The sequence below is a fragment of the Zalophus californianus genome, chromosome 5 (assembly GCF_009762305.2).
Source record: "Zalophus californianus isolate mZalCal1 chromosome 5, mZalCal1.pri.v2, whole genome shotgun sequence".
In the NCBI taxonomy this organism is placed as follows: Eukaryota; Metazoa; Chordata; class Mammalia; order Carnivora; family Otariidae; genus Zalophus; species Zalophus californianus.
The window spans coordinates 142,572,747-142,597,181 of record NC_045599.1 but is presented as its reverse complement, the minus strand read 5'-3'; the positions used below and the strand labels follow the sequence as shown (position 1 = coordinate 142,597,181).

General features: G+C 48.8%; 1 protein-coding gene across 6 annotated transcripts in view; it reads left to right on the top strand.

The window, feature by feature from the left end:
* The window catches only part of TRIO (trio Rho guanine nucleotide exchange factor), a 222,609-nt gene extending 206,549 nt beyond the window's left edge, over positions 1 to 16,060 (top strand). For 3 of the 6 annotated variants that reach the window (XM_027606767.2, XM_027606769.2, XM_027606766.2), the window contains 9 exons: positions 3,628 to 3,875; positions 5,431 to 5,569; positions 6,395 to 6,422; positions 6,625 to 6,787; positions 7,049 to 7,170; positions 8,523 to 8,601; positions 10,349 to 10,549; positions 12,992 to 13,130; positions 13,720 to 16,060. In XM_027606767.2, the coding sequence (XP_027462568.2) occupies positions 3,628 to 3,875; positions 5,431 to 5,569; positions 6,395 to 6,422; positions 6,625 to 6,787; positions 7,049 to 7,170; positions 8,523 to 8,601; positions 10,349 to 10,549; positions 12,992 to 13,130; positions 13,720 to 14,268 (1,668 nt within the window). In that variant the 3' untranslated portion in view covers positions 14,269 to 16,060. The other 3 variants (XM_027606770.2, XM_027606772.2, XM_027606771.2) reach the window with 3 other exon arrangements.
* Positions 16,061 to 24,435: the final 8,375 nt, after the last annotated feature.

The window sequence follows — 24,435 nt, the reverse complement described above, 5'->3', positions numbered from 1 at the left end:
TGTACATTTTAAGCTTTTTGCTCATCGCTTGGTTGTGCTCTTTTATGCCTTAAATTATCTTTGCAGCATTTTTGACTCATCTGCTGGGGAAAAAAAAAAAAATCCCTCAAGAAAACTTCCAACAGCAACTCACAGCAAACTAAGCAGACAAAAAGGGGGGAAAGGAATCTCTCCAGTGGAAATACTTGCTTCCCCCCAAGTTTCACTCTGGAAGAGACTGCTGTAGGGCCTGTGGAGCCCGGGCTCCTGCCGGCGGCCGGGAGCATCCTGCCTTCTGTCCAGCAGGGGGCGCGCTGCAGGCGCTTCGGGCTTCCTCGCCCTCTTGCCCGTCACCTCTGTTGTGTCCTCAAGCAGAAAGGTTGCTGGGGTGGGTTTCTCCCCCATTTTGTGGCTTCCTCACTATCCTACCCAGCTGTTCTCCCACACGGCAGATGGCCTGACCTTTAACACTTTTCCTAAAGGCATGCGTGAGGGAATAGAACTGTTCTAACGAGTGTATGTTTGATCGCTTTATAAATTTTTAAATACATTTCCCTAAAAGGGTCTGTGTCTCTCTTTATGAAAACAAATCTGGCTTTTGCATGTCTCTCTTCTTTTTTCTGGACTTCTGTTAATGCCTTGTTTGAGTTGATGTGGCCTTCTCTTTTCTTCCTATTTGTTACGTCTTTTGTTAAACTCGATCTTTATATTTAATTGAGGAAGAAATTAGGAAATGGGTCTTGGTACCTTTATTTGCCTTTGACTCTTACTTGCAAAAATAAGTGGTCAGGGCAGGCGTCCTCTGCAGTGGCTGCGACCAGTGTCCTCCTCTTTGTGGGTGCCTTACAGTGGCCTGCAGAGCAGCCTGCCCCCGCCCTTGGGTCTGAAATGCTAGGAATGCAGGTGAGCAACTTCAGCCAGAGGAAAAGACGCAGAGCGCTCCAGGGATGCCATGCCTGCCCACATCTGGTTGAATGCTCAGGAGGCGGGTGTGGCCTTACAGCTGAGACCCCTGTGAATTAGGGAATTGGGCCCGGGAGCAGCTCCTGAGCTCATCCTCACCTGGACACCCCCCCCTTACGCAGACGAGGAGCGCTCAGAGTCTGTGCTTCAGAACCAACCTCAGCTGTTCCAAAGCAGGCGCCTGTGCCGGTCCCTGGGCCGCCCGGGAGCGCACACACGTAACCGCCGCCACCTCCCTCCCAGGATGTCCTGAGACAGAGGCACAGTCGCGTGTGTTGTATGTTCCGGCTTGAGGCCGCAACAAAAGTTGCCTCTCACTTTTTCTTAGGTGGTAGGTAACCTGGAAAGGGAAATTGCCAATGTTTTAGATGAGTCAGAGTGCCTTACAGAAATGCCCTGGAAGGCTGGGAAGATCACTAGAGGCCTAAATGGGGATGTGAACGTGTCCTCTAGGACTCTTAAGTGCTCTGGTTAAAAGGAACTGTCGCCCTGCCCCATTTCTACCCATTTGGGCCATCTTACCTTCCTGGTGGGTCAGCAGTGGCCACCTTCCTCCTTGACTACTTCCACGGAGCTGTCTGCAGTCACAGCCAAGCAGCTGTGCCTAACCCATGACCCTTCTTCCTCCTTTCATGGGCACCTTCTGGAAAGTTCTGCTGAGAGCAGGAATGCAGTGGATGTGGATGTGGACCAACCCAGATGGTGACTGTACCAGCCTCCAAATGTGGACGCACAATCTGTCTGCACCTGCCACCTGGCAGCAATAGAAGTGCAACCCTGCTTTAGTCTCCGAGGCCAGGTGGCCCGTGTGCGTGCCCAACCCCTCTTTCTGTAAGGAGGTGATGGTTGTGCCAGCCGGGAAGGCAGCTTCGAGCACTAAGTGAGATGGATTTTAAATGCCTGATACTTAGCCTGGTGCATAGGGAGTGTTCAGAAAATACTCATAGCAATTTCTGTGGCAAAATCATGAGACGAGCTTGGGATGCTCTGGCCAAAAGCAGCTGTGCTGCATAAGTTGCTTTTTGTTTGCATTTCCTACCAGATTTGGCTTTGTGATCTCAAAACTATTGGGTATTGCTATATAAGTCAGAATAAAGTACATGCTAGAAGAATAAAGTGGCATAAATGAATATGCACAGGCCGTACGTAGCCTGACGTGGACAGTATGGGGGGATCCACAAGAGGCAGTAAGTCCGCAGCAGACTCTCAGCTGAGACAGAACCGGAGTTTGGCACTCTGCTGTGTTTAATTTAAATACCCACTGTGGGTCGAGAGTCCTAGCCCCGCACCCCGGAATTCTCGGCACACTGGCTTGTTAACGGCAACCGGCCCGTCCGCTCCAGCGTGTCCCGACACAAGCTCAGTAGCCCAGGGCTGACAGGCATGGGGCAGGGTTGTCTGACGGTTGCAGCTGTACCACCTGGGACCTGCCCCGGGCAGCCGAGAGCCCAGCAGAGGCTAAGTGTCGTCGGAGTCCGGGGGATCCGTGAGCGTCTAGACATCGTTGGTGGAGACCTCTGAGAACAAGCTACCAGGAGCAGGGGGCCTGACGCCCTTTCCCACATCCCACCTGTTGATAGGATTGAGCAAGATGTAGCTCAGGAGGCGACAGTGGGGTCAGCTTCCTCCTTCTCCCCTGGAACAAAAGGGTCACTTGGTAAATGACAGCTTGGGACAAATACTGCCATTTGTGTTTCTTCTCAGCAGCTGACACCACTCAGCTTGTGGGCCTAGGTAGGTGGCCTTAAGAAACGATCTCTGTTTTACTCGTGCAATCTTGCGTCGTGGAGTCACTGATTATGTATTGAGTGTCCGCTACGTGTCCGTCACTGTGGTGGACCTTAGAGACACACAGTGAACAGAGACTGGGTCCTGCTAGGACTCCAGAGGAGAATAGGTTTTCTCGCGCCAAGGGCTGTTCCCGGAGATTGGCTTGTGGGGCCAGCGGTGTCCACAGTCTCTCTGCAGTGCTGTATAGTCTGTGTGTTCCCGTGCACCTTCAGGATAGTTGAGTCCTGCAAGTTCAGGGCCACTCACTAAGGGCCACATAAAGGAGGCAGACTAACTATGCATGAGAGCAGAACAGCAGTTGGTTTTCTTTTCAGGTATTCCTCATTCTTTCAGAAGGAAAAAGGTGAAAACGATCAGGCATGTCAGCAGCTTGTCATGATCCTTGGATATGTGTTCTCCGTGAACATTTTCTTTGGCAGATTTGGGGCCGCTCCATGATCTAATGTGTCAGTGAGCTGAAGAGCTACTTACTCTCTTGTGGCCTTTTAATTTAATAATACTTTTTTAAATGAGCATGATAGTCACAGTGACATAGATACAAGGCAGCATGGCATCAACAGGAGGACTGAGCTGTTCCCTGAGGGTGCAAGGAAGATGGGGTTAAAACAGTAACCAAGCTCCTGAAAGCAAACTGTCATCATTGCGGTGACTGAATTTAGATTGTTGCTTGCATTGCTTTCTAGAGAAATCCTGATTTTTAATTATCAAAAAAAAAAAAAAAAAAGCACAAAGTTAGCTAAAGAGAGAGTGGCAGAGGAGGGCAGGTGCCTCCGGGCCTGTCTGGTGAGCCCTGCTCTGGGTCGTCACGCTGCGCCCGCACGCCGGTGAGCGAGTTCATGACATCAGATCTCGTTTCAGTTCCCCTCTGCCTTTTTTCCGTCTCTCCCGCTCCAGAGTGAAAGTAGCAGCAGTAGCAACATCTCCACCATGTTGGTGACACACGATTACACGGCAGTGAAGGAGGATGAGATAAACGTCTATCAAGGAGAGGTCGTTCAGATTCTGGCCAGCAATCAACAGAACATGTTTCTGGTGTTCCGAGCCGCCACTGACCAGTGCCCCGCAGCCGAGGGCTGGATTCCAGGCTTCGTCCTGGGGCATACCAGTGCAGTCATCATGGAGAACCCCGATGGGACTCTCAAGTGAGTGCCCAGCCGGCAGGCCAGCCAAGGGGCCCGGGGCCTAGAGGCCCAGCGAGAGAGAGCAACGCCATTGCCTGTCAGTGCGAGTCATCTCTGAGCACGGTGTGGAGCCCCAAAGTGAGGATGGGGTGGCCCTTCATCTCTCAGACTTGTTCTGGCAGGTTCTTTTAATAACCTGCATGTGCAAACAGACAGCTTTTTTAAGCCACTAGGTTACTTACAGTAATATTATCATCTCCAAAGGTCTCGGGTCATGGGTAAGGATTCCTCAAGGACCTCTGACTCCTTAGCCGGCTATGCCGACGGTGCATCTGGTAGATGCTCATTCTGTGAGCTGCAGGTGAACATCTGTGTGATGCCATTACCATTACGCCTCACGTATTCTAGAAGGTTAATTCAGTTAAGAAATGACCAGTTTTGCTGTATTAAACATTTTTTTGACAAGAAAACTGAATTTGGGTGCTGGTTTAAAACTCTGCCCTTCCCTGAAGATCTGTTTGGCTGTGGTAGAGATCAGCCCAGTGGTTTCTGGGAGTGGAAGCATTGCAGGACTTGGTGATTTCTGAAGCCTCCAAAGGCCTCAGCCCAAACCAGCGGACCCAAAGGCAGTGACGGTGGTCATGCTTCTCTCCAAGCATGGAGGACCCTCAGCTGGGTTCGCAGTACAGGCTGGCCAGCATCCCAGCACCACCCTGCACCTCTGGGCTTGGAGCTCGCAGCTCCCGGGGAAGCTGGGCTTGAGTTCAGGCTACAGAGAGCTTCTCCTCCTTGATAGTCCCCTTGTGCTGTTCCTCCTTGAAATGCAGAACTGTTTTATTCTAGTACAATGTTCAAGATTCCCATTTTGTACTTCATTTTTATCAAAGAGTGTTCTTAGGCCTCGTATTAGGGTTCTCCAAAGAAATAGAAACAATAGGAGTGTGTGTGTGTGTGTGTGTGTGTGCCACGGAGGAAGCAGGTAATAAAAGGAATTGGCTCATACAGTTATGGAGACTAGGAAGTCCAAATGTGCTGGGGACCCCTTCTACTAGAGAATTCCCCCTTGCTCAGGGAAGCCCATCTTTTTACTAAGGCCTTCAGTTGATTGGAGGGGGCCTCCCACGTTGTGGAGGGCAGTGTGTTTTACTCTACCAATTAAAATGTTAATCTTATCCAGAAACACCCGGAACCATGTGTGATCACATTTCTGGGCACCCAGCGGCCCAGTTAAGTTGATACATAAAATTGACCATTACCTTATGCACAAACAATGAATCATGGAACACTACATCAAACACTAATGATGTAATGTATGGTGATTAACATAATAATAAAAAAATATAAAAAATTGACCATTACCAGCACTTTTGTATTTTAATCCTCAAAAGTGAAGAGCTTCTTGGTTTCCCCTCTGGTTGTTGAGACTCACAGGTGGGTTTCCCTCAGCAGAGCTCAGGGAGCCTCAGTCACCCCAAATCCCTTAAGTGGGCTACTCATCCTTTCTTTAAGGCTTTCAGGAATCACTTGCTGAACACTGGAAAGCTGTGATACTACCAACGTGTTATTTTACCCCTAGGAAGTCAACATCTTGGCACACAGCACTCCGTTTAAGGAAAAAATCTGAGAAAAAAGATAAAGACGGCAAGCGGGAAGGCAAGTTAGAGAACGGTTATCGGAAGTCGCGGGAGGGGCTCAGCAACAAGGTATCTGTGAAGGTGCGTATGCGCGTCTCCAGGAGCCTGCGGCATTCATTCCCGGGGCAGCTGCGGGCCGGGTGGTGGCCCAGGAGTCGCGGGCCTGGCTCCTGGCCTCACTTGCCGCCATCTGCCTTCCCCATCACCTCCCGCTGCCTTGGGCGCAGCTCCTGCAGGGCTTCCTAGAGAGCTCACGGGGACCGTGCTCCCGGCACAGGTGCGCATGCGCCTCCTGACCAGGTGCACAGGTAGCTTACAAAGAACGCTGCTGGCTGCGCTGGGGAAGCGGAGACCAGATTCTCCAAGTACACGGTGTGAAGTAGCCGTGGCACAGACTTCTCCAGGGCCCGCCCCACACCGCTGGGAAGGGACTAGAGGCCGGAGACACAGGTTCACCAGCTTTGGCACGTTCCCTCGGGGGTTGCTTCAGTCAGCTTTATTCCCATGATCAGATTGCCCTAAACCTAGCTGGGCAGTAGTTGCCTGCAGAGAAAGGAAATCTCCCCTAAAGGGAGTGCAAGGGCTCCGGTCAGGGCACTGGCAGCTCTTCAGAAGGAAGGGGCCCAGGGACCAGCAGAACCCGGCCCATTGGATGAGAAAAAATGGGCATTTCTGAGTTCAAGAGGCTCTTTTGTGTTTGTGGGTAGGAAGACAAAAATTCACTGAAATTTGTATGGCATGAAGCTTTTTGAGTACATTTAAAGGCAATGAAAATGTGCTCTGTTTTGAGACCCAAGTTGTATTCTTGTTCATCTTTCAGTGGTACCTGTAGCCTGGGAATAAAAGTAACGTACCACAAAATAGTTCATGTTTCCGGTTAACATCTATGTGTTTTTTCCGTTTCAGCTTCTCAATCCCAACTACATATATGACGGTGAGTTGTTATCTTGTTCCTCTGGTTTTGCAGAGTGTAGGGTCCACGGGGCACATTGTAGAACGCTGGCGCGTAACCTGGAGAGTGGATTTTCTGGAGCGCTGGGGCATGGGCGGCAATTCAGGTCTCATACTTGTTAGGATTGGTGGGTGTGGGAAAGGAGCCAAGGGTGACAGGGGTCCCTGACTCCTTTCTCCTGCAGTTCCCCCAGAATTCGTCATTCCCTTGAGTGAGGTCACGTGTGAGACAGGGGAGACCGTTGTTCTTAGATGTCGAGTTTGTGGCCGCCCCAAGGCCTCGATCACCTGGAAGGGCCCTGAACACAACACCTTGAACAACGACGGTCACTACAGCATCTCCTACAGGTGAGGCTGGGTTTTGCTGGCAGTGAGCGTGACCTCCGTCCACTGTGACCAACACAATCAACCCCCTCGGTTACCCCCGGCACCCTGACGTCACCAGGGAGCGTTTCATACCGAGGTGTGCAATAAAAATTAAAATTCCACTTGAAGTTCCTTGTCAGTACTTCCTGTCATTTTCTGTGACCCCAAAGGAGAGAGGGTAGGGGTGGTCGCTGGGGGAGCTGTGCCTTTGTGACCCACAATGAGTTGTTATCTGTGCGGCAGTGACTTGGGAGAGGCCACTCTGAAGATCGTCGGTGTGACCACAGAAGATGACGGCATCTACACGTGCATCGCTGTGAACGACATGGGTTCGGCCTCGTCTTCAGCCAGTCTGAGGGTGCTGGGTAAGTGGCACCCCTGAGCAGGGGGGCACGCACCTTCTGGGACTCTCAGGTCCAGAGAGACCCTGCGCCTGCACATACACACTCAGGAGAGTCTGAAATATTTGGCAATAAGTCAGTGTGGGGCCTTCCCAATGAGAGCTGCAAGCGGCAGACCACAGTGTCTAGCGTGTCCCGGGGCGGGTGACTTCCTGCCCCGCTCATGTCTTCGGGGAGGTGCACAGTGCAGGCCCCTGACCCAGCCCCTGGGCAGCCGAGCATCCAGTGCCGGCCTCTGGCTTGGAACATGGTACGTCCCATGCTCGTAGTGCTCAAAACACGTTCTCGTATCTGACTTCTCTTTTATTCAATTGCTCGGTTGACATTTTGGCTGAGAGAATCTCCTCTAAGTTGGTCTCGCGTAGGCTGTGGGAGGAGAGGAAGGAGAGTGGCTGAGGCCTATGCAGGCTCTGTGCCTCACTGAGACCCTAATGGTGTCGCTCCTGGGAACGCAGGGCAACCACGGTGGGACCCGCGTTGCTCCCGTCTGAAGTCCTTGCTCTCTCCATGGCCCAGCAAGGCCTTGTTTTCTGTCCTCGGCCAGACTGTGAGCTCCCAGAGGCAGAACCCATATCCTAGGCCCTTTTAAATCTCCTCTGGTTGCATCGACCATTGCTCAGTAGGCAACACATACCGGTTGGTTTGCAGCTCGTGCTTCACAGGAGGCCAGCTGTGCAGTACAGGGCTGCTGGCATTTCCCAGGCATTCTTCAGCTGCACCAGGTCTAGGAAACTGCTTCCAAGAACAAAAATAAGAACCTGAACTAAAAGGTGCGTTGAGTCCAGGAGCGCCCTGTGTGTAGACAATGAACAGAATCGTCAGCGTTTTTATCCCATGTACCTTCATCCCGGGTATTTTAACCCAATTATACCAGAGAAAGGAAATGATCTGATTCTTGGATCATGACACAATGAAGAAAGAGAATCTTGAATTTAAACGTGAAGAATCACCAGTGTTCTCATTTGTAGAAGACATCATAGGAACCATACAGGGTGATTTTTGCTTTATAATAAATCAGTTACAGAAGCTAAAGGAGCTTAGGGAGATAGAAGACTCCACCTTGGAGATGCGAGTGGGGAAATAATGGGAAAGGAAGTGTGTGTTTATTTCTGTCACGTAAATCCATCTCTTTTCATCCTGAGTCCCAACCTGCAGTGTGTATTTTACGCTTCCAGCACATCTTCAGTCCGGTGAGCCACAGTTCAGATGCTCAGTAGCCGCGTGTGGCTGCCGTATTGGACAGCGCAGGCCTATAGACTTCTTCCCCAAGAAGCGCACATAAACCAAGCTCAGGGGAGATGCTGCTCTTCTTGCAGGTCCAGGGAGTGATGGGATCATGGTGACCTGGAAAGACAACTTTGACTCCTTCTACAGCGAAGTGGCTGAACTTGGCAGGTATGATATAAAACCCAGAGCCCCTTCCACGAGAGCGAGCGTATGACATAACTCTCCATAAGAGTAGATAAGATTAGTGGTGAATTTTGCCACCAATTGGAAGTTATGTGAATTATATTTGAAATGTAACGTGTAATTGCCTTTTGATATTAAACATTGAGGGGGTAAAGAGGATGTTTTCAGCTTGGGTTCCAAGAGAGAATTGAGGCCTGATGCCATAAGCCATCCATTGATGTAATGACTTAACTCCTCTTCTGTGCCTCTGGACCAGCCTAGCTGTGTCCTATCCTTGGGAGAAGTCAAAGGAGTGTTGCTCAGACCCTTTTTTGTGGACCTTAATTCTCCTGTGGAGTTCCAGTTGAGAAAGCCTGAATGTGTTCTTCGGATTGGAGATGTAGGTTGGAGTGGCAGGGTCCTCCTGCCCAAACCGAGAGAGGGGCCGGTTCTCTCCAGAAGGGGCAGCCAGGCCCAGGGCAGCGGCTCAGCAGTGCCCTCAGGCCCCCAGGAAGGCTCCTTCTGACTTGGCTCTGCTGCCTGTCCACACAGCACTCTCCCACATCTGGGGTCATGACCCATGTGGCAAGAAGGAGGTCAAAGGCACAACAGCTGAGCTTGTCCCTTTTAAAAAACTTTCCAAGAAACTCCACCAGCAGCAGTCCAATCCTTTTACAGTCCAGTGGCCATACCGGGCCGTGTGGCTCCAGGTACCTGTTCACATACTGGTACGTGTCAGGGTGACGTATCCTCACTTAGCCCTTGCTGCACTGGACACACACTTGCTGTCACTTCGGATAATGTGGGAATGATCAGGCAGGTCTTCTGTTGGTTTCTCCTGGGCTCAGTTGGCTGGGACACTGGGCCTCTCTCCACATGGACTTTCACACTGGGCTTCCTCACATGATGGCAGAAGCATTTCAAGACAGCAAAAGCAGAAGATGCAAGGCCTCTTAAGGCCCAGCCTCAGAAATCCACCACCACACTTCCCGTGCATTGCGTGGGCCAGAGACCGTACCAGCCAGGCCAGATTCAAGGCCGAAGAAATAGACCGCATCTCTCTGTGGGAGGAGTAGCAAGGTGGTGTGGCCATTTCAGCCCACCACAGATTTATCTCTATTCTTCATGGTCCCTGTGGTGCTCCCCAGGTCTCACCCTATCATCTGGTAGTGGGCTCAGACTTGAGGTCCAAGACCCTATCATCCAGGTCAGGTCAAAGTGCCGCTGACACTTCCTGGGTGTGGTTCACCGGGTACTGCTTCAGAGGCCGTGGGTTACCAATGGGTGACCAGCCCCACACATGCATCCCGAGTGGCAAGCCACAGGCATGGTGATGGCAGTAGACGCCCCTTTCCAAAAGGAGGGGGCACATGGGGTGCCTGAGCCACCACGTACAGCTCAAGCTTCTTGACGTGGTAAGGAAGGTTTTCCGTGAGGAGCAAAGGTGGAGGCTGCCTGGTAAGTCCCACGGTGTCACTTCTGCCACATCCAGAGGTCAGGAGGTCACGTGGCCTACCCAGATGCAGGGTGAGGAAATGGAGCCTGCCTCTAGGAGGGAGAAGAGACATCCCACGGCTGAGGGGCTCGGAGACTGGCCGGCTTCCCCGGGTCATTGTGAGCCACTGCTCCTCCACGAGTGGCCAGGGAGAGCAGGGTCTGCAGACAGGCCTCCAGTCCATTTAGGTTAACAGAGTCTTTTCTCCGTGACGTACTCAGAGTCCTCTGAAAATGATCTTCTCGACCTGTTTTCCAGGGGCAGATTCTCTGTCGTTAAGAAATGTGATCAGAAAGGAACCAAACGAGCAGTGGCCACTAAGTTTGTGAACAAGAAGTTGATGAAGCGTGACCAGGTCACCCGTGAGCTTGGAATCCTGCAGAACCTCCAGCACCCGCTGCTTGTTGGCCTCCTTGATACCTTCGAGACCCCCACCAGCTATGTCCTGGTGTTAGAAATGTGCGTACTGCTCTCCCCAGTTCGTAAGCCTCAGCCTCAACTTAAAGTGATTTTACTGTTGTTTGTTCTCTAAGAAGGACAGAAATCAGGATTTTGGGATCCATACAACTTGTGTGTGTGTGTGTGTGTGTGTGTGTGTGTGCACGCGCGCGTGCGCGTGCACGCACGCCTGCTGTCAGAGACCACAGTTCTAGAGCTTTCCAGTAATGGTAGAAAGAAGTATAGTCTTTAGCACATGCTGTCCAAATGAGGGAGCAACGAGCCTAGCATCAAAACACCTCAGTGCCACCCGGGTTCCCTCTGGGTCTCAGCCAACCTGGAGGTGCCACCTGGTTCCCAGGGTCCCCAAGGGGCCAGGCCTCTGAAGACTCCTGCCCCTGCTGGTGGCACTGCATGGCTGCTGGGGGCCCAGGGAGCCTCGTGGGTGCTGAGTGGGCCCCCTAAGATCTTGCTCCTGGCCGCTGCTTCAGGCTTGCAGTCCTGCGCCCTAGAGCTCCGGCCCACCACAGGGTGGTCAGAATGGGAGAGTGAGATGCACCTCGCCTAGAGGACATCCTTGGGGCAGCAGGTGGGCCTCCACAGCCAGAGGAGCCCCCGGTCCCATGGTGTTCGGTGAGCTCTGCCCCACCCCGGCAAATGGCACAGTCATCTAAGGAGAGAGTGAGAACTGTGACCCAAGAGCAGTGGTCCTCAGTTGACAGTTTTGCCCCCCCAGGGGACATTATGGCCATGTCTGGAGACTTTTTTGGCCATTACAGCTCGGGTTGGGGGTGCCACTGGCATCTAGAGGGTAGAGGCCAGGGATGCTGCTCATCATCCCACAGAGCCCAGACGGCCCCGCGGCAGACACTCCGCTGTCCCCCAGCCTTAGCAATACCAGGGTTGGGAAGCCCACCCTCTCTGAAATATCTTGGCATTTAGCTGTTTTTAAATTCTATCCTATTCTGGCTGGAGATACCGGGTGTCCAACAGCTACTGCTCATCTGGGGATTTTTTAACGAGAACTATCCTAAAGTCCTCATCAAAAATCAACAAGACTTCCATTTCTGGCGTAAAATTTAAGTGTGTTCAGCTGTCATTTCTTTTTAGTGGAAAACTGAATGGTTTGGTCTCACCGTACTGTTACTAGGATTTATTTTCCTAAGAGATTACTACCAAGGTCTCCTCGATTACCCCTTGTTACTGGGCAAGTGGCTGGTTTTCCATTAAGTGTCTGTTGTGCAGACAGAGCAGGGAGCGAGTGAGATGCTCCGAGAGCCTGGGCCAGACCACCTCACTGCAGGTCTGGCCTTCCCTGGCGAGCTGTATGACCTTGGGAAGGTTGGCGTGAGGATTCAGTGAATTGACAGTAAGCCTTTAGTCCCTGGCCCATGGGCAGCACTGCATCCATGGTTTTTATTTTTATTTTTATTTTTTTTTTAAGATTTCATTTATTTATTCATGAGAGACAGAGAGAGAGAGAGAGAGAGGCAAAGGGAGAGAAGCAGGCTCCCAAGGAGCAGGGAGCCCGATGCGGGACTCGATCCCAGGACCCTGGGATCATGACCTGAGCCGAAGGCAGACGCTTAACCATCTGAGCCACCCAGGCACCCCATCCGTGGTTTTTAAATATCAAAGTAATTCACCATAGTAGAAAGCCTTTTGAGTGCAGCATGAAACCAGAGGTGCGGGTTGGCAGGTAGTTCCCTCAGCATCCCTGCTCCCACTTCAGGGAAATGGGAACTCTGGGGGCATTTTGATGGAAGGCACAGTTTCGGATTACGGGTCCCAGAACTGGGGACAGCGAGCTGGGGGAAGGGCAGTCCTCCATCCTAGGTCACGAGTGAGAGCAGGGGCAGCCCGTGTTATAAGGTGGCTGGGCAGAGGTCACTAAGTGTCATGGCTCACCTCTGAGTGTTGTTTTCAAAGGCACCCAGGAAAAGCGCAGCGGGAACGGGGGCGGGGGAGTGCAGGGGGGCAGCCTGTCGTGCTGGCTGTTTTTCTCCACACACCTCGAGGTCTGCCTCCTTACTGACATTAGCTCGTGTGGCCTTCCTGTTGCCCATCTTACAGATGACAAAACGAAGGCTTGGGGAGGTGTATCACTTCGTTGCAGCCTCCAGCAGATGCCTGCAGAGCACCTGCAGAGCACCCGCCGTGGCCGGATGGCTTGCGTCCCGTCAGCATCCGAGAGGCCGGGCTCGTGTGTGAGCCTCCTGGGCGGGAGCTCGTGCTCCCCTCCCCGCTCCCTCTGAGGCCTGGGCGCCCTTGTTCCCCACTCGCATCCATAACGAGGTTGACAAGAAATCAACCTCTCATTGATAGAGTCGTGCCTGGAGGTGGAGCTGTGCTCCTGAAACACCAGACTGGTAGGACTTTAACAGTGGGCACCGACAAGCTCTTTGTTTCCTCTAAAGTGACCCAGCACCGTGATGAGTGTTGCCCACATTCTTGCCTCCACAGGGCTGACCAGGGGCGTCTCCTGGACTGTGTGGTGCGATGGGGAAACCTCACCGAAGGGAAGATCAGGGCGTATCTGGGGGAGGTTCTGGAAGCCGTCCGATACCTTCACAACTGCAGGATAGCACACCTGGACCTAAAGGTGAGTGGGGCTCCTGGGGCCAAGGCCATCATGTCTGACCGAGGCCCAGCCACCTGGCACGTGGGGGCCTCCTCCCAACGAGTCCACTGCAGCCAGGCCGGGAGGCCGGGGGGACCAGGGACAAGCAGGAGGAGATGCGTGTTGGGAACCCTGATTTCTAATCTCTGTTTTTAAGATTTTGCTCTCAATGATATAAACGGTCACTGAAGTACTAGATAAACATTTGAGACCTTCACACATTTCATGAGGTTCCAGAAAGTTCCTGTGAGCTTTGCGAGGCTGGTGTGGGGCTGGGTCGGTGGTAGCTGAGAAAGGAAGGTGAATATTACTGTTAGTGCTGGGCGTGAAGACGGACACCCAGCCCCCTAAGGCAGCGTTCTTCAGCACGGGGCCTTCATGCTCGCTCGCGGCAGCGTTCCCGCTGAGCCGGTGCTCCCTTCTCCTCCGTGGGCCCGCAGGCTCAGAACTGCATCCCTTCTTGCGTGGGAACGGTTCCTTCCAGTCGACTTCGTTGATTCCTGGTGAGCGTCCCAAGTAAGCTTGAGATGGGGAGCGATGGAAATGACCGTTGTCTTAACCTGTCTTCTAGCCTGAAAACATTCTGGTGGATCAGAGTTTGGCCAAGCCAACAATTAAACTGGCTGATTTTGGAGATGCTGTCCAACTCAACACGACCTACTACATCCACCAGTTACTGGGGAACCCCGAGTTTGCAGCCCCTGAAATCATCCTTGGGAACCCCATCTCCCTGACCTCGGATACATGGAGTGTCGGAGTGCTCACATATGTGCTTCTCAGCGGCGTGTCCCCCTTCCTCGACGACAGCGTGGAGGAGACCTGCCTGAACATTTGCCGACTAGACTTTAGTTTCCCAGAGGACTGCTTTAAAGGAGTGAGCCAGAAGGCCAAGGAGTTCGTGTGTTTCCTCCTGCAAGAGGACCCTGCCAAGCGTCCCTCGGCTGCGCTAGCCCTCCAGGAGCAGTGGCTGCAGGCGGGCCACAGCAGTGGCAAAGGGGCGGGCGTCCTCGACACGTCCAGACTGACTTCCTTCATTGAGCGGCGCAAACACCAGAACGATGTTCGACCTATCCGTAGCGTTCAAAACTTCTTACAGAGCAGGCTTTTGCCTAGAGTTTGACCTATCTTGAAGTTCTTTCTCATTCTCTTTCACCTGCCAATCAGCTGTTAATTTGAATTTTGAAGAGAAACACACACCAACAGAACTGATCAGCTGCCGTTTGTTCATCGTGTGACATGGGGCTCCGAGTGAGCTGAGCTCGGCAGTGCCTGGGACTCGGGAGCACGCTGTGCTGGGGTGGAGGACCTTCTCGTACACTCTTCGTGAGCGGACACAGCATTGCTGTATCACAGTCTTTTATTCAGGTTTCTGCAAAAAATAAAAAGAAACTTTTTTAAATGAACATGAATAGAATTTTGCAAATTTAACATTTTCCAAGATTTATTCAAGGAAACGAAATGCCTATGTTCAACCACTGGTGTTCACGAACAAAACAGAGATACTGGACCCCTCTGGGGAGGACTCACCCTCGTGGTGGCCATCCCCGCGGCCTCGTCCAGAGCTCAGGGTCCACCTGGCTCTGAGCTTTTCCAGCTGCCGGGTCTGCGTGCGTCTCGCGGGGACGCCAGACTGGGCTCCTGACACGTGCATTCAACCTCAGACTTTTGCATAAAAATAGAATGAATCGTTCTGCTCTGATGAAATGTAGGCCTTACTTGTACATAAGACTGGTCCTGCCTTCGGTCTGTCCTTTCCCCTCCTGCTCCCCGCCCGCTGCCCAGGGCTTCCTCTGGGGGAGGTCAGAGGGCTCTGCCATCCACCGAGGACATCAAGTTGGGTCCCACCCCGAGCCCTAGGGGTGGCCTCCCCGTGTTCCCCACCCCACCCCCCCAGCCGTCAATCAGATTGTTGAGCAGTATACAGTCAGATGAAAATACTGTAAATGCACTCATTGGGGTTTTTTTGGTTTTATTTCATATCATGTGCAATGTTGTGGCTTTAACATTTTATGCAACTATTTATGAAGACCTCTGTTGTACCTGTAATAAATATATAGAAAAAGCACATACTTCGTACAGTGAGCTTTATGGTTTTGTGTGTGTGTCGGGGGTGGGGGGGGGAGGGGGTTGTAGCCCTGTGCCATCAGTTCAAGGACATTGAACTCTTCGTGGAATTTGTCAGTTTTGAGGACTGTAAAAAGTGATTTCATACTCTGAATATAAAACTGGATAATAGGGTAATGTTTTAAAATTTATTATGCTATTATTCAGAATGCCAAAGTATTATTTTTTTTCCCAAAATCAGTCTGGACATTTACTACTTTTTAGACTTTTTGACGTTCAACTTTCTGTACAAAAATTGGCTGGATTTTGAGCTTTTGGTAAGAAATAAAAGCCCATGAAGCACTAGCCGCCTTGAGGCTGTCACCCGACGTCTGTGTCACTGTGGCAGAGTTCACGCCGGCGTGGGGAGGCCTGGGAACACGCCGCGGGGTTTCTGGGCATGCTTGAGTTTTTCACGATGTCTTTTTACCTTCATTGTGTGAAATACACTAACAGAGAGACCAGCCTGCATCCCCAGCCAGCCAGACACCTGGGTCTTGAGCCATAAACTGGCGTAGTTAAGCTTTTCCGCTTCCAGTGTATTTTATTTATTCTTTTGTTGGGTTTTTCTTTCTTGTAAAATTGTACAGAAACTTTTTAAAAGAAATTGGATTCAAAACTGGATGTGTATTCGTAACCTCACAACGTTCATTTGTGTATTGTTTCTTTTATTATTTCAGTTAAATTTTTACATTATTTTGCATGTATATTTCTTTGTACAGAGACCTTACATGTTTACACAGTATGATGTGATGTAAATATTTTATTTTGCCATCAGTTATTTTAAAAAATTAAACATATTTGCCTGATTTTTGCGTTAGGCCTTTTATTTAAATTGATCACTGAGGGAGACTGAAAGACTGGCCTCTCCTAGGTCCGGCGGGGAGTTGGAGGGGGGGGGAGAATGTTCCGGATTGGGAATCTGCTGTACAAGGCCAGAAACGGGAGTTGGTCAGGTGCCTGCAGATTGGTTCCCAGAACCCAGACTCCACAGACACTGGTGCATAAACCAGATTTCAGCTGCTTACGGTGGGGCTGCACCTCGTCCTGGTTAGAATCTCTAAGGTACCCCACTTCTTGATGGACACACGAATCGGAGCAAAGGGAAGAGCTGTTGCCTCTGGCCACAGAAAAGCAAGCTTAACGTCCAGATGGATCAAAGAACATGAAGCACTTGGGTTCAAGCATCGGTGTTATGAGCAGACCCACGATATGCACCTGCAGAGACCTCCCAGTGGTGGCTGGCCCTCAGCACGCGCCCTGGGAGCTGTGGGGTCCTAGGGCACTGGTAGAACAGGCTTTATTATTCCTTTGTTTGCCGACATCCTGAAGGTAGGACTGGTGGGAAAGGACAACATTTTCGCTGAGTCCCTGAGTCAGGGAGGGCATGAGAAACTCAACTCTCCCAGAGTCGGTCTCAGCGACACCCAGGCTTTGGGAGGCTCCAGAGGGCCAGAAACAAGGTCGGCTCGACTCCAGGGCTGGGCCCCAGAGGGAGTGGCCTGCCCACCACAGGGCAGACCTCAGTAGCGAGAGTGAGGCAAGGGGTCTGTCCGGGTGATTTTTCTTGTCATTGGACACTTGCTGAATGAAGTCGTTACACCCGTAGGACTAGCAAAGCATTCTCCCAAATGAGAAACGGCCTATCGTGATCACTTACCTTAATTTTTATTCCTCAAAAATCATGATGCTTTGTATTCTGCATGTTACCATTTATAAATTCTTTTTTTTTTTTTTAAGATTTTATTTACTTATTTGACAGAGCGAGAGAGGGAACACACAAGCAGGGGGAGAGGGAGAGGGAGAAGCAGGGAGTCCGATGCGGGGCTCGATCCCAGGACCCTGGGATCATGACCTGAGCTGTGGGCAGACGCCTAACGACTGAGCCACCCAGGCGCCCCATCATTTATAAATTCTTAAAACTCAGGGATTCCTTTTAGCTCTAAAGGGAAGAAAAATCAGTATTTTAGCAGAACACATGATGAGCACTATCTTAATCCAAGGATATTAGACCATCTTAAACCTTCGGAAGGAGAGATCCTTTCACATGTACGTTTCTGAGGCATAAATTTGTGATCACTGCCCAAAACAAAATACAAAACGTTTCCATTATCCCCCAGATTCCTCATGGCCCTTCCCTGCCAAGGGTGATTGCTGTTCTGATTTCGATCATGCTTAGGTTAGGATCATGCTTTGAATTCATATAAGTAGAATCATACAGAATGTACTTTTTAAAATCAAGCTAAACTTTATTGTGAGGTCACCGCAGATGTACATACCATGGTAGGGGATGTCCCCTTTCCCCTGTTCTCCCCCGTGATAATGTCTTGACAACACACCATATATCACAACCAGGATATTGACATTAGTGCAGTCAAGATGCAGGGCATCCCCTTGCTGCCAGGACCCCCACAGCCTCTTCGTAGCCATGCCCACCCCTCCTGCCCTTAACCCTTCCTTAATCTCTGTCAACCACTAATCTCTTCTCCGTTTCTATAATTTTGTCATTTCGAGAACATTAAATAAATGGAATCGTACAGTATGTGACCATTTGGGATGGATTTTTTAGCTGAGCATAATTCTCTGGAAATTCATCCCGGTTGTGGTATATATCAATAGTTTTCCTTTTTATTACCGAGTAGCATTCCATGGTGTGGATGTACCATAGCTTAGCTGTTCGCCCACGGAAGGACATCGGGATTTTTTCTGGCTTTTGGCTATTACAAATACAGCTTCTAAGAACATTTGTGTGCAGATTTTTGTATGAACATAAGTCTCTGTTTCTCTGGAATAAATGTCAAGACAACTGGAAGATCACATGGCAGTTACAAATTTCGTTTTTTAAGAGATAGCCAAACTTCTCTAGACTAGAGAAGTTGTACGTTCCCACTAGCAAAGTCTGAGTAATCCGGTTTCTTCAAATCTGTCAGCATTTGGTTTTGTCACTATTTTTTTATTTAGCCATTCTGACAAGTGTAGAGTGATGTTATTGTGGTTTTAAGTTTTATTTCCCTCATAGTTAATGATTTTGCACATCTGCCCATGTGCTTATTTGCCATCTGCTTACTCTGTTCCATAAAACAACCCTTCATGTCTTTTACCCATTTTCTCATTAAATGGGTTTTAAGAGTTCTTTATACATTCTAGATACTAGTCCTTTGTCAGAGATGTGGTTTGCAAATATTTTCTCCCATTTCATCTTCTTAACAGGATCTTTCACAGAGAAATATATTTTAATTTTGACGAAGTCCTATTAATTCTTTTTTTGTGGATCAAGCTTATTGGTGTCAAATCAAAGAACTTTTTTTTTACCTAGCCCCAGAGTGAACTTTTTTAACCTAAGCGTTTTTTTTTTTTTCCCTATACGTTTTTAAGTTTTATATTTTACATTTAAGCCCATGATCCATTTTGAGTTAATTTTTGTATTAGGTATAAAATTTAGGTTGAAGGTTTTTTGGGGTATTTTTTGCCTTCTTGTTTTCTTGTTTTTGTTCACATTTTGCAGATTGAAGACCAATTTTTTTTTTTTTTTTTCCAGCACCATTTGTTGGAAAGGCTACTCTTTTGTGATTTTGTGAAAAATCAGTTGGGCCCGTTTATGTGAATTTGTTTCTGGGTCCTCTATTCTGTTGATCTAACTCTCTTTCTCCACCATTACCACGTAGTCTTGATTACTGTAACTGTGCAGGAAGTCTTGAAATCAAGTAGAACACACTCTCCTCCCACCTTATTTTTCCTTTTCAAAATTGGTTTTAGCTATTCTAGTTCCTTTGCATATCCATATAAATTTTAAAATAGTCTTGTCTTCATCTAAATATATCTTAGTCAGATTTTTATATGCATTGCATTAAATTTGTTTATCAGTTTGGGGAGAATTGGTATCTTCACTATGTTGAGTCTCCCAATGAATACAATATGGTTCTCCATTTATGTAGATCTTTGATTTTTTTCATCAGCATTTTGTAGTTTTACAAGTTCTTATATGTAAGGGCTAGAATTATACCCAAGTATTTTTCTTTTTTAAAGCAATTATAAATTATATCATACTTTTAATTTTGGTGTCCATGAATTTATTGCTATTATATAGAAGTTGAAACTGATTTTTGAATGTTTATTTTTTGTCCCATTCATTTCTCTAGTAATTTTCTTTACTCCAACATCTACTTTTCTGACATTAGTGTAGTCGCTCCTACTCTTTTTTTCTAATTAATGTTTGCATGATACACCTTTTTCCACCCTTTAACTGTCAATACACCTACACCCTTATATGTAAGTAGATTGCTTATCAACAGCATATAGTTGCGTCATGTTTTTTAATCCACGGTACCCACCCATCTCTATCTTTAGTTAGTGTATTTACATCATTTACATTTAATGTAATTACTAATAAACTTAAGGCCTAAGCCTGCCCTTTTATTTTTCGGTTTACTCTTCTCTCTGGTTTTCATTTCTCTGTGTTTTCTTTCCCTGCCTTCCTATGGGTTGCTTGAACACTTTTAGAATCCCATTTTGCTCTATACTGATTTTGAATGTATCTCTTTGTATGGTTTTAGTGGTTGTTCTAGATATTACAGTGTGTGTGTGTGTGTGTGTGTGTGTTTGGAAGTCATCACGGTCTGCTGGTGTCATCATTTTACCAATTTGAGTGAAATACAGAAACCTCACCTGTCTTTATGTCTCATTACCTTCTCCAGCTTATAATTGTTTTAAATATTTCCTCCACTTAAATTTAGAATCACATCACACAATGTGGTGATTTTTGCTTCAACCATCAAACATAATTTATTTTTTTAGGATTTTATTCATTTATTTTAGAGAGAGCATAACCAGGAGGGAGGGGAATAGGGGAAGGGAGAGGGAAAGAATCTCAAGCATACTCTGTGCTGAATGCAGAGCCCCATGCAGGGCTCAGTCTCATGACCCTGAGATCATGACCTAAGCTGAAGCCAATAGTGGGATGTTTAACCAACTGAGGCACCCAGGTGCCCCCATCAAACAATTTAGATGCCTTGATTTGTCCCGTCATTCCTGATGATATTTTCCCTGGAGTAGAATTCTGAGTTGACAGTTCTTTTCTTTCAGCGCTTGAAAAACATTGTGCTGCTTCATGGTTTCTGATGAGAAATCTACAGTTGTTCAAATTTTTCCCCTACAGGGTGCCTGGGTGGCTCAGTTGGTTCAGCTTCTGACTCTTGATTTCAGCTCAGGTCATGACACCAGGGTCGTGGAATCGAGCCCTGCATTAGGCTCCACACTCAGTGGGGAATCTGCTTGAGATTCTCTCCCTCTTCCTCTCCCTCTGCCTGTCCTCCTGCTCACACACGCTCTCTCAAATAAATATATATATATTTTTAATTTCCTCCTTATAAGTAAGACGTTTTCCTCTGACTCTCAAGATTTTTTTCTTTGTCTTGAGTTTTCAGAAGTTTGACTGTGAGTGTCTTAGCATTGGATTTATTTGTGTTTATTCTGTCTGAGACTAAGATTCTTAAATCTATATGTTTAGGTCTCTTACCAAATTTGTTTTCAGCCATTTCTTCAAGTACTTCTTTTTCCTTCTTCAAAGACATTAATGGCATTTTTGTTTTGGTTCCATAAGCTTTTGAGGCAGTGTCCCCACCAATCTCTGACCCCAGCCCTAAGGCACTTGCTTTGTGTTGAGATTGGGTAAATTCTGTTTTTCTGTCTGCACATACACAGAGTCTTTCCTCTGTCCACTCTAGTCTGCCATTGAACCCATACACTGAGTTTGTTTCAGTTGTGGTATTTCTGTGTTCTAAAATTTTATTTGGTTTTTCTTTATATATCTTCTATTTCTTTGCTGAGATGTTTGAACTTTCCATTTAAATGTTTTCAAGGATGTTCACAATTATTCTTTGAAGGATTTTTATCATGGCTGCTTTAAATTTTGTCAGATAACTCTAACATCCCTGTCGTCTTCTTGTTGATTTCTCTTGCTTATTTTCTCACGCAAGTTGTGATTTTCCTGGTTGGTATGATGAATGATTTTCACTTGAAATGGGGGCGTTTTATATATTTATATATTTGTTTATTTGAGAGCACAGTGGCGGGAAGGACAGAGGGAGAAGCAGACTCGCCTCTGAGCAGTAAAGTGGGGGCATTTTTAGGTATTAGGTTCTGAGATTCTGGATCTCACTCAAGCCTTCTGATCTAGCTGGCTTCCTCTGCCATCATTCCAGCAGGGAAGGGGCTGGGTGCTGCCTCATTAATGGTGGTCGGGGGTCTGAGTTCCGCTGGCCTCCCCAGATACCACAAGGATGCACTAGGCTTCCTTGGACACCCCTAGTGGGGAAGGGCAGGGACCTTGTTATTGCTTGGTGGGAGTGGGGTGGGAGGGCAGGTTCCCCACATAATCCCTGCTGATAGCCGAAGGAACAGGGATTCTTGTTCCCTCCCTGTGGTGATGACAGTCTTGGCTCTCTGACTTCTCTAATACCTCCTCAGCCAGGGGGGGTGGGATGCCCCATTATAACCCATCATGTGTGGAAATCTAGGCTCCCTGCTCAGTCTTTGGTGGGGGTGGGGATGGGGGCCACAGTGTTTTCTACAGTGTCTGGCTAGTGGAGAGAGGTTACTGTCCAAAAGCTTTCCATCTTGCAGAGCTGGCCCTTTGTCTAGAGAGAGCAGGGTTTTGTTAGGACTTTTGTTGTCTGCATCTGTCGACATTTCCAGGTTGCTGGCTGCTTCAGCTCTAGGACTGAGGCAAAAAGAAATCCCAGAGAACTCACCGCCTGTGCTTCTGCAGCCCTGAGGCCACTACCTGGTCTGCGTTCTCCTCACCATGCATGGTCTTCTGCGGTTCCTGGTTCCTGTTGTGCATGGCATCTGGGGTCCTCTGCTGTCCTTAGTCAGGGGGCAAGGACCAGCCTCCCAGGAGCAGGAGTGGAGTGTCCGTGCTTCTCCCCTTATTTGTTAATGTTGGGATTATGTGACACTGGTCTCCTGAGCAAAATCAACTGCTTTATCTTATTTTCAAAAGTGACTGATGTTACCAGTTTTCAAAGGAAGAACTGCACAACCACTGATTGTCTGCCCGGTTCATGGTCTGGTGCCTCTTCTGCCCATTTATTCCTCGGTCAAGTCTTACTCAACTTCCAGAATATCCAGGTGCAGGGGACCAGCCGGGCTGCAGGGAGGGAGCGCCCGGGGGTGGGCAGAGCTGTGCAGGGGCCCAGGCGGGGAAGGCGTGCAGGCGTGCGGCTCCTCAGCTCTCAAGCATCTGGAGGGAGAGAAGGGACGAGAATTGACTCAAGTAACTTAGAGAAGGTGGGGTGCAACGAACTGCCCATGTGATGAGGGAACAAGAAAGAGCGTGTGCTGGGCCTCATGGGGGGAGCCGGGTTTCTAGGCAGCGGCATCAGGTGGCTCCCGCAGGGGCAGGCGGTCCTCAGAGGGAAGAGTGCCATTCTGATGGACTCTGACACAACCCAACATTTGCCTCCTCCAATATCTCTGCTTCCATTGGCCGTTTCTTATTTACAATTCACAAAAATTGTCGAGGTTTGTCTTTCACTATGTGGCTGTCATCCTATTGAAAGTGCAGCTCAGGGGCCTCTTCACAGGCCCGCTGAGTCTGTCGGGGGTGTCTCGGCTTTCTCTGTCCCGAGAATACGACAGTTAAAGCCTGTGCTGGGCAGAGTCCTTGTGAAGGCCCAAGAAAAGCAGAGACTTTAAAACGAATCACCTCATTTATAATTGCTGCTTATAGAAAACATACATCTCTGCTTCATTTTTGAAGATTAAAAACATCTTTTACTCAGTCTTGCCCGGTCCATCCATTTCTTTAGAACTAAATTTATCTCATGTTAATGTACTTACACAGAAGAGTATATTTGAAAACCAGTGACATAAAAACCAATTTTCAAGACACACCCTCATGATAATTTGAGAACTGCCTATACTGCTGTATTGTTAAGATATGGTAATGACCTCGTTTCCGTATTTATTTTTACACCAAAGGGGAAAAGATGCAAAGCACTGACTTTTTTGCAAACATGGAAATGACCTCCCAGCGCTAAGCTCCACCACGCCAGGAGTTACAACAGTAGGCTCACCTAAGGTGAAAAGTCATTGTTCTTTTATTTTCCTTTTCAGTGTTATGGCCAACTGGGTGAAATAGGAACTATGAATGAGAGCAGGCATTACAGCAGGGCAGATGTTAAATTCACTCTCCTGGGCTCCTGTGGACCATCCGATTTTTCTTTGAGGCCACCTCTCCCTCTGGGGGACTTCCTCAGGCCGCGGTTGGGGGCGCCTTCTCTGACCCACAGGCTCCTTCCCTAGCTGACCTCAATTGATCTCATCCCTTTGTATGACACTGTGTTAGTTGCCTGTGGCTTTTTAACAAATTGCGACAAACGCGGTGGCTTGACACAAAGGAAGTTCCTTCTGTCACGGTTCTGGAGGTGAATAGCCCAACATCAGCATCACTGGGCTGAAATCAGGGTGTTAGCAGGGCTGTGTTCCCTCCGTAGGCTCCAGGGAAGGATCTGTTCCTTTCCCCTCTGGCATCTGGTAGCTTCCAGCATTCCTTGGCTGGTGGCCACATCACTCCAGTCTCGAAGGCCAGCATCTTGAAATTGCTCACTGCTCCATCCTCACATTGCCTTCTCCTCTGTGTGTGCCCGAAACCCTGGTGCCAGGCTCCTGTGGGCACACTTGTGATAGCATTTAGGGCCCACACGGATAATCCAGGAAATCTCCCTAGCTCAAGATACATACCTTAATCACATCTTTGCCATATCAGGGAACATTCAGAGCTTCCAGGGATTAGGACATAGATCTCTTCTAAGGGGCCATTTTTCAACATACCATGTCATCTCTGTGCCAAAAATCCTAACTTCGTGTCTCCAGCAAAGTTCCCTTTGCTCCGCATCACATACCCATGAAGGGTATCAGGATGTACCACCCCAAAACGTACCACTTTGGATTATTTTCAGAGGAAGGCAACTGAAGTAGATACAAGAAAAGCTTCCTTCCCTCCCCATTTGCCTAAAAGCCGGACATAAATCTTCAAAGCAGCCTCTCCCCTCTCTACCAGGAAGGACAACAGTTAATCACCAGAGACAACTCTAGACCCCGTCAGCCTAGAGTCGGTACCAGAGGAATCTACGTAACAAACTTTGCTAATTAGCCTTTACCTCCACTCGGAAACCTAAAACTG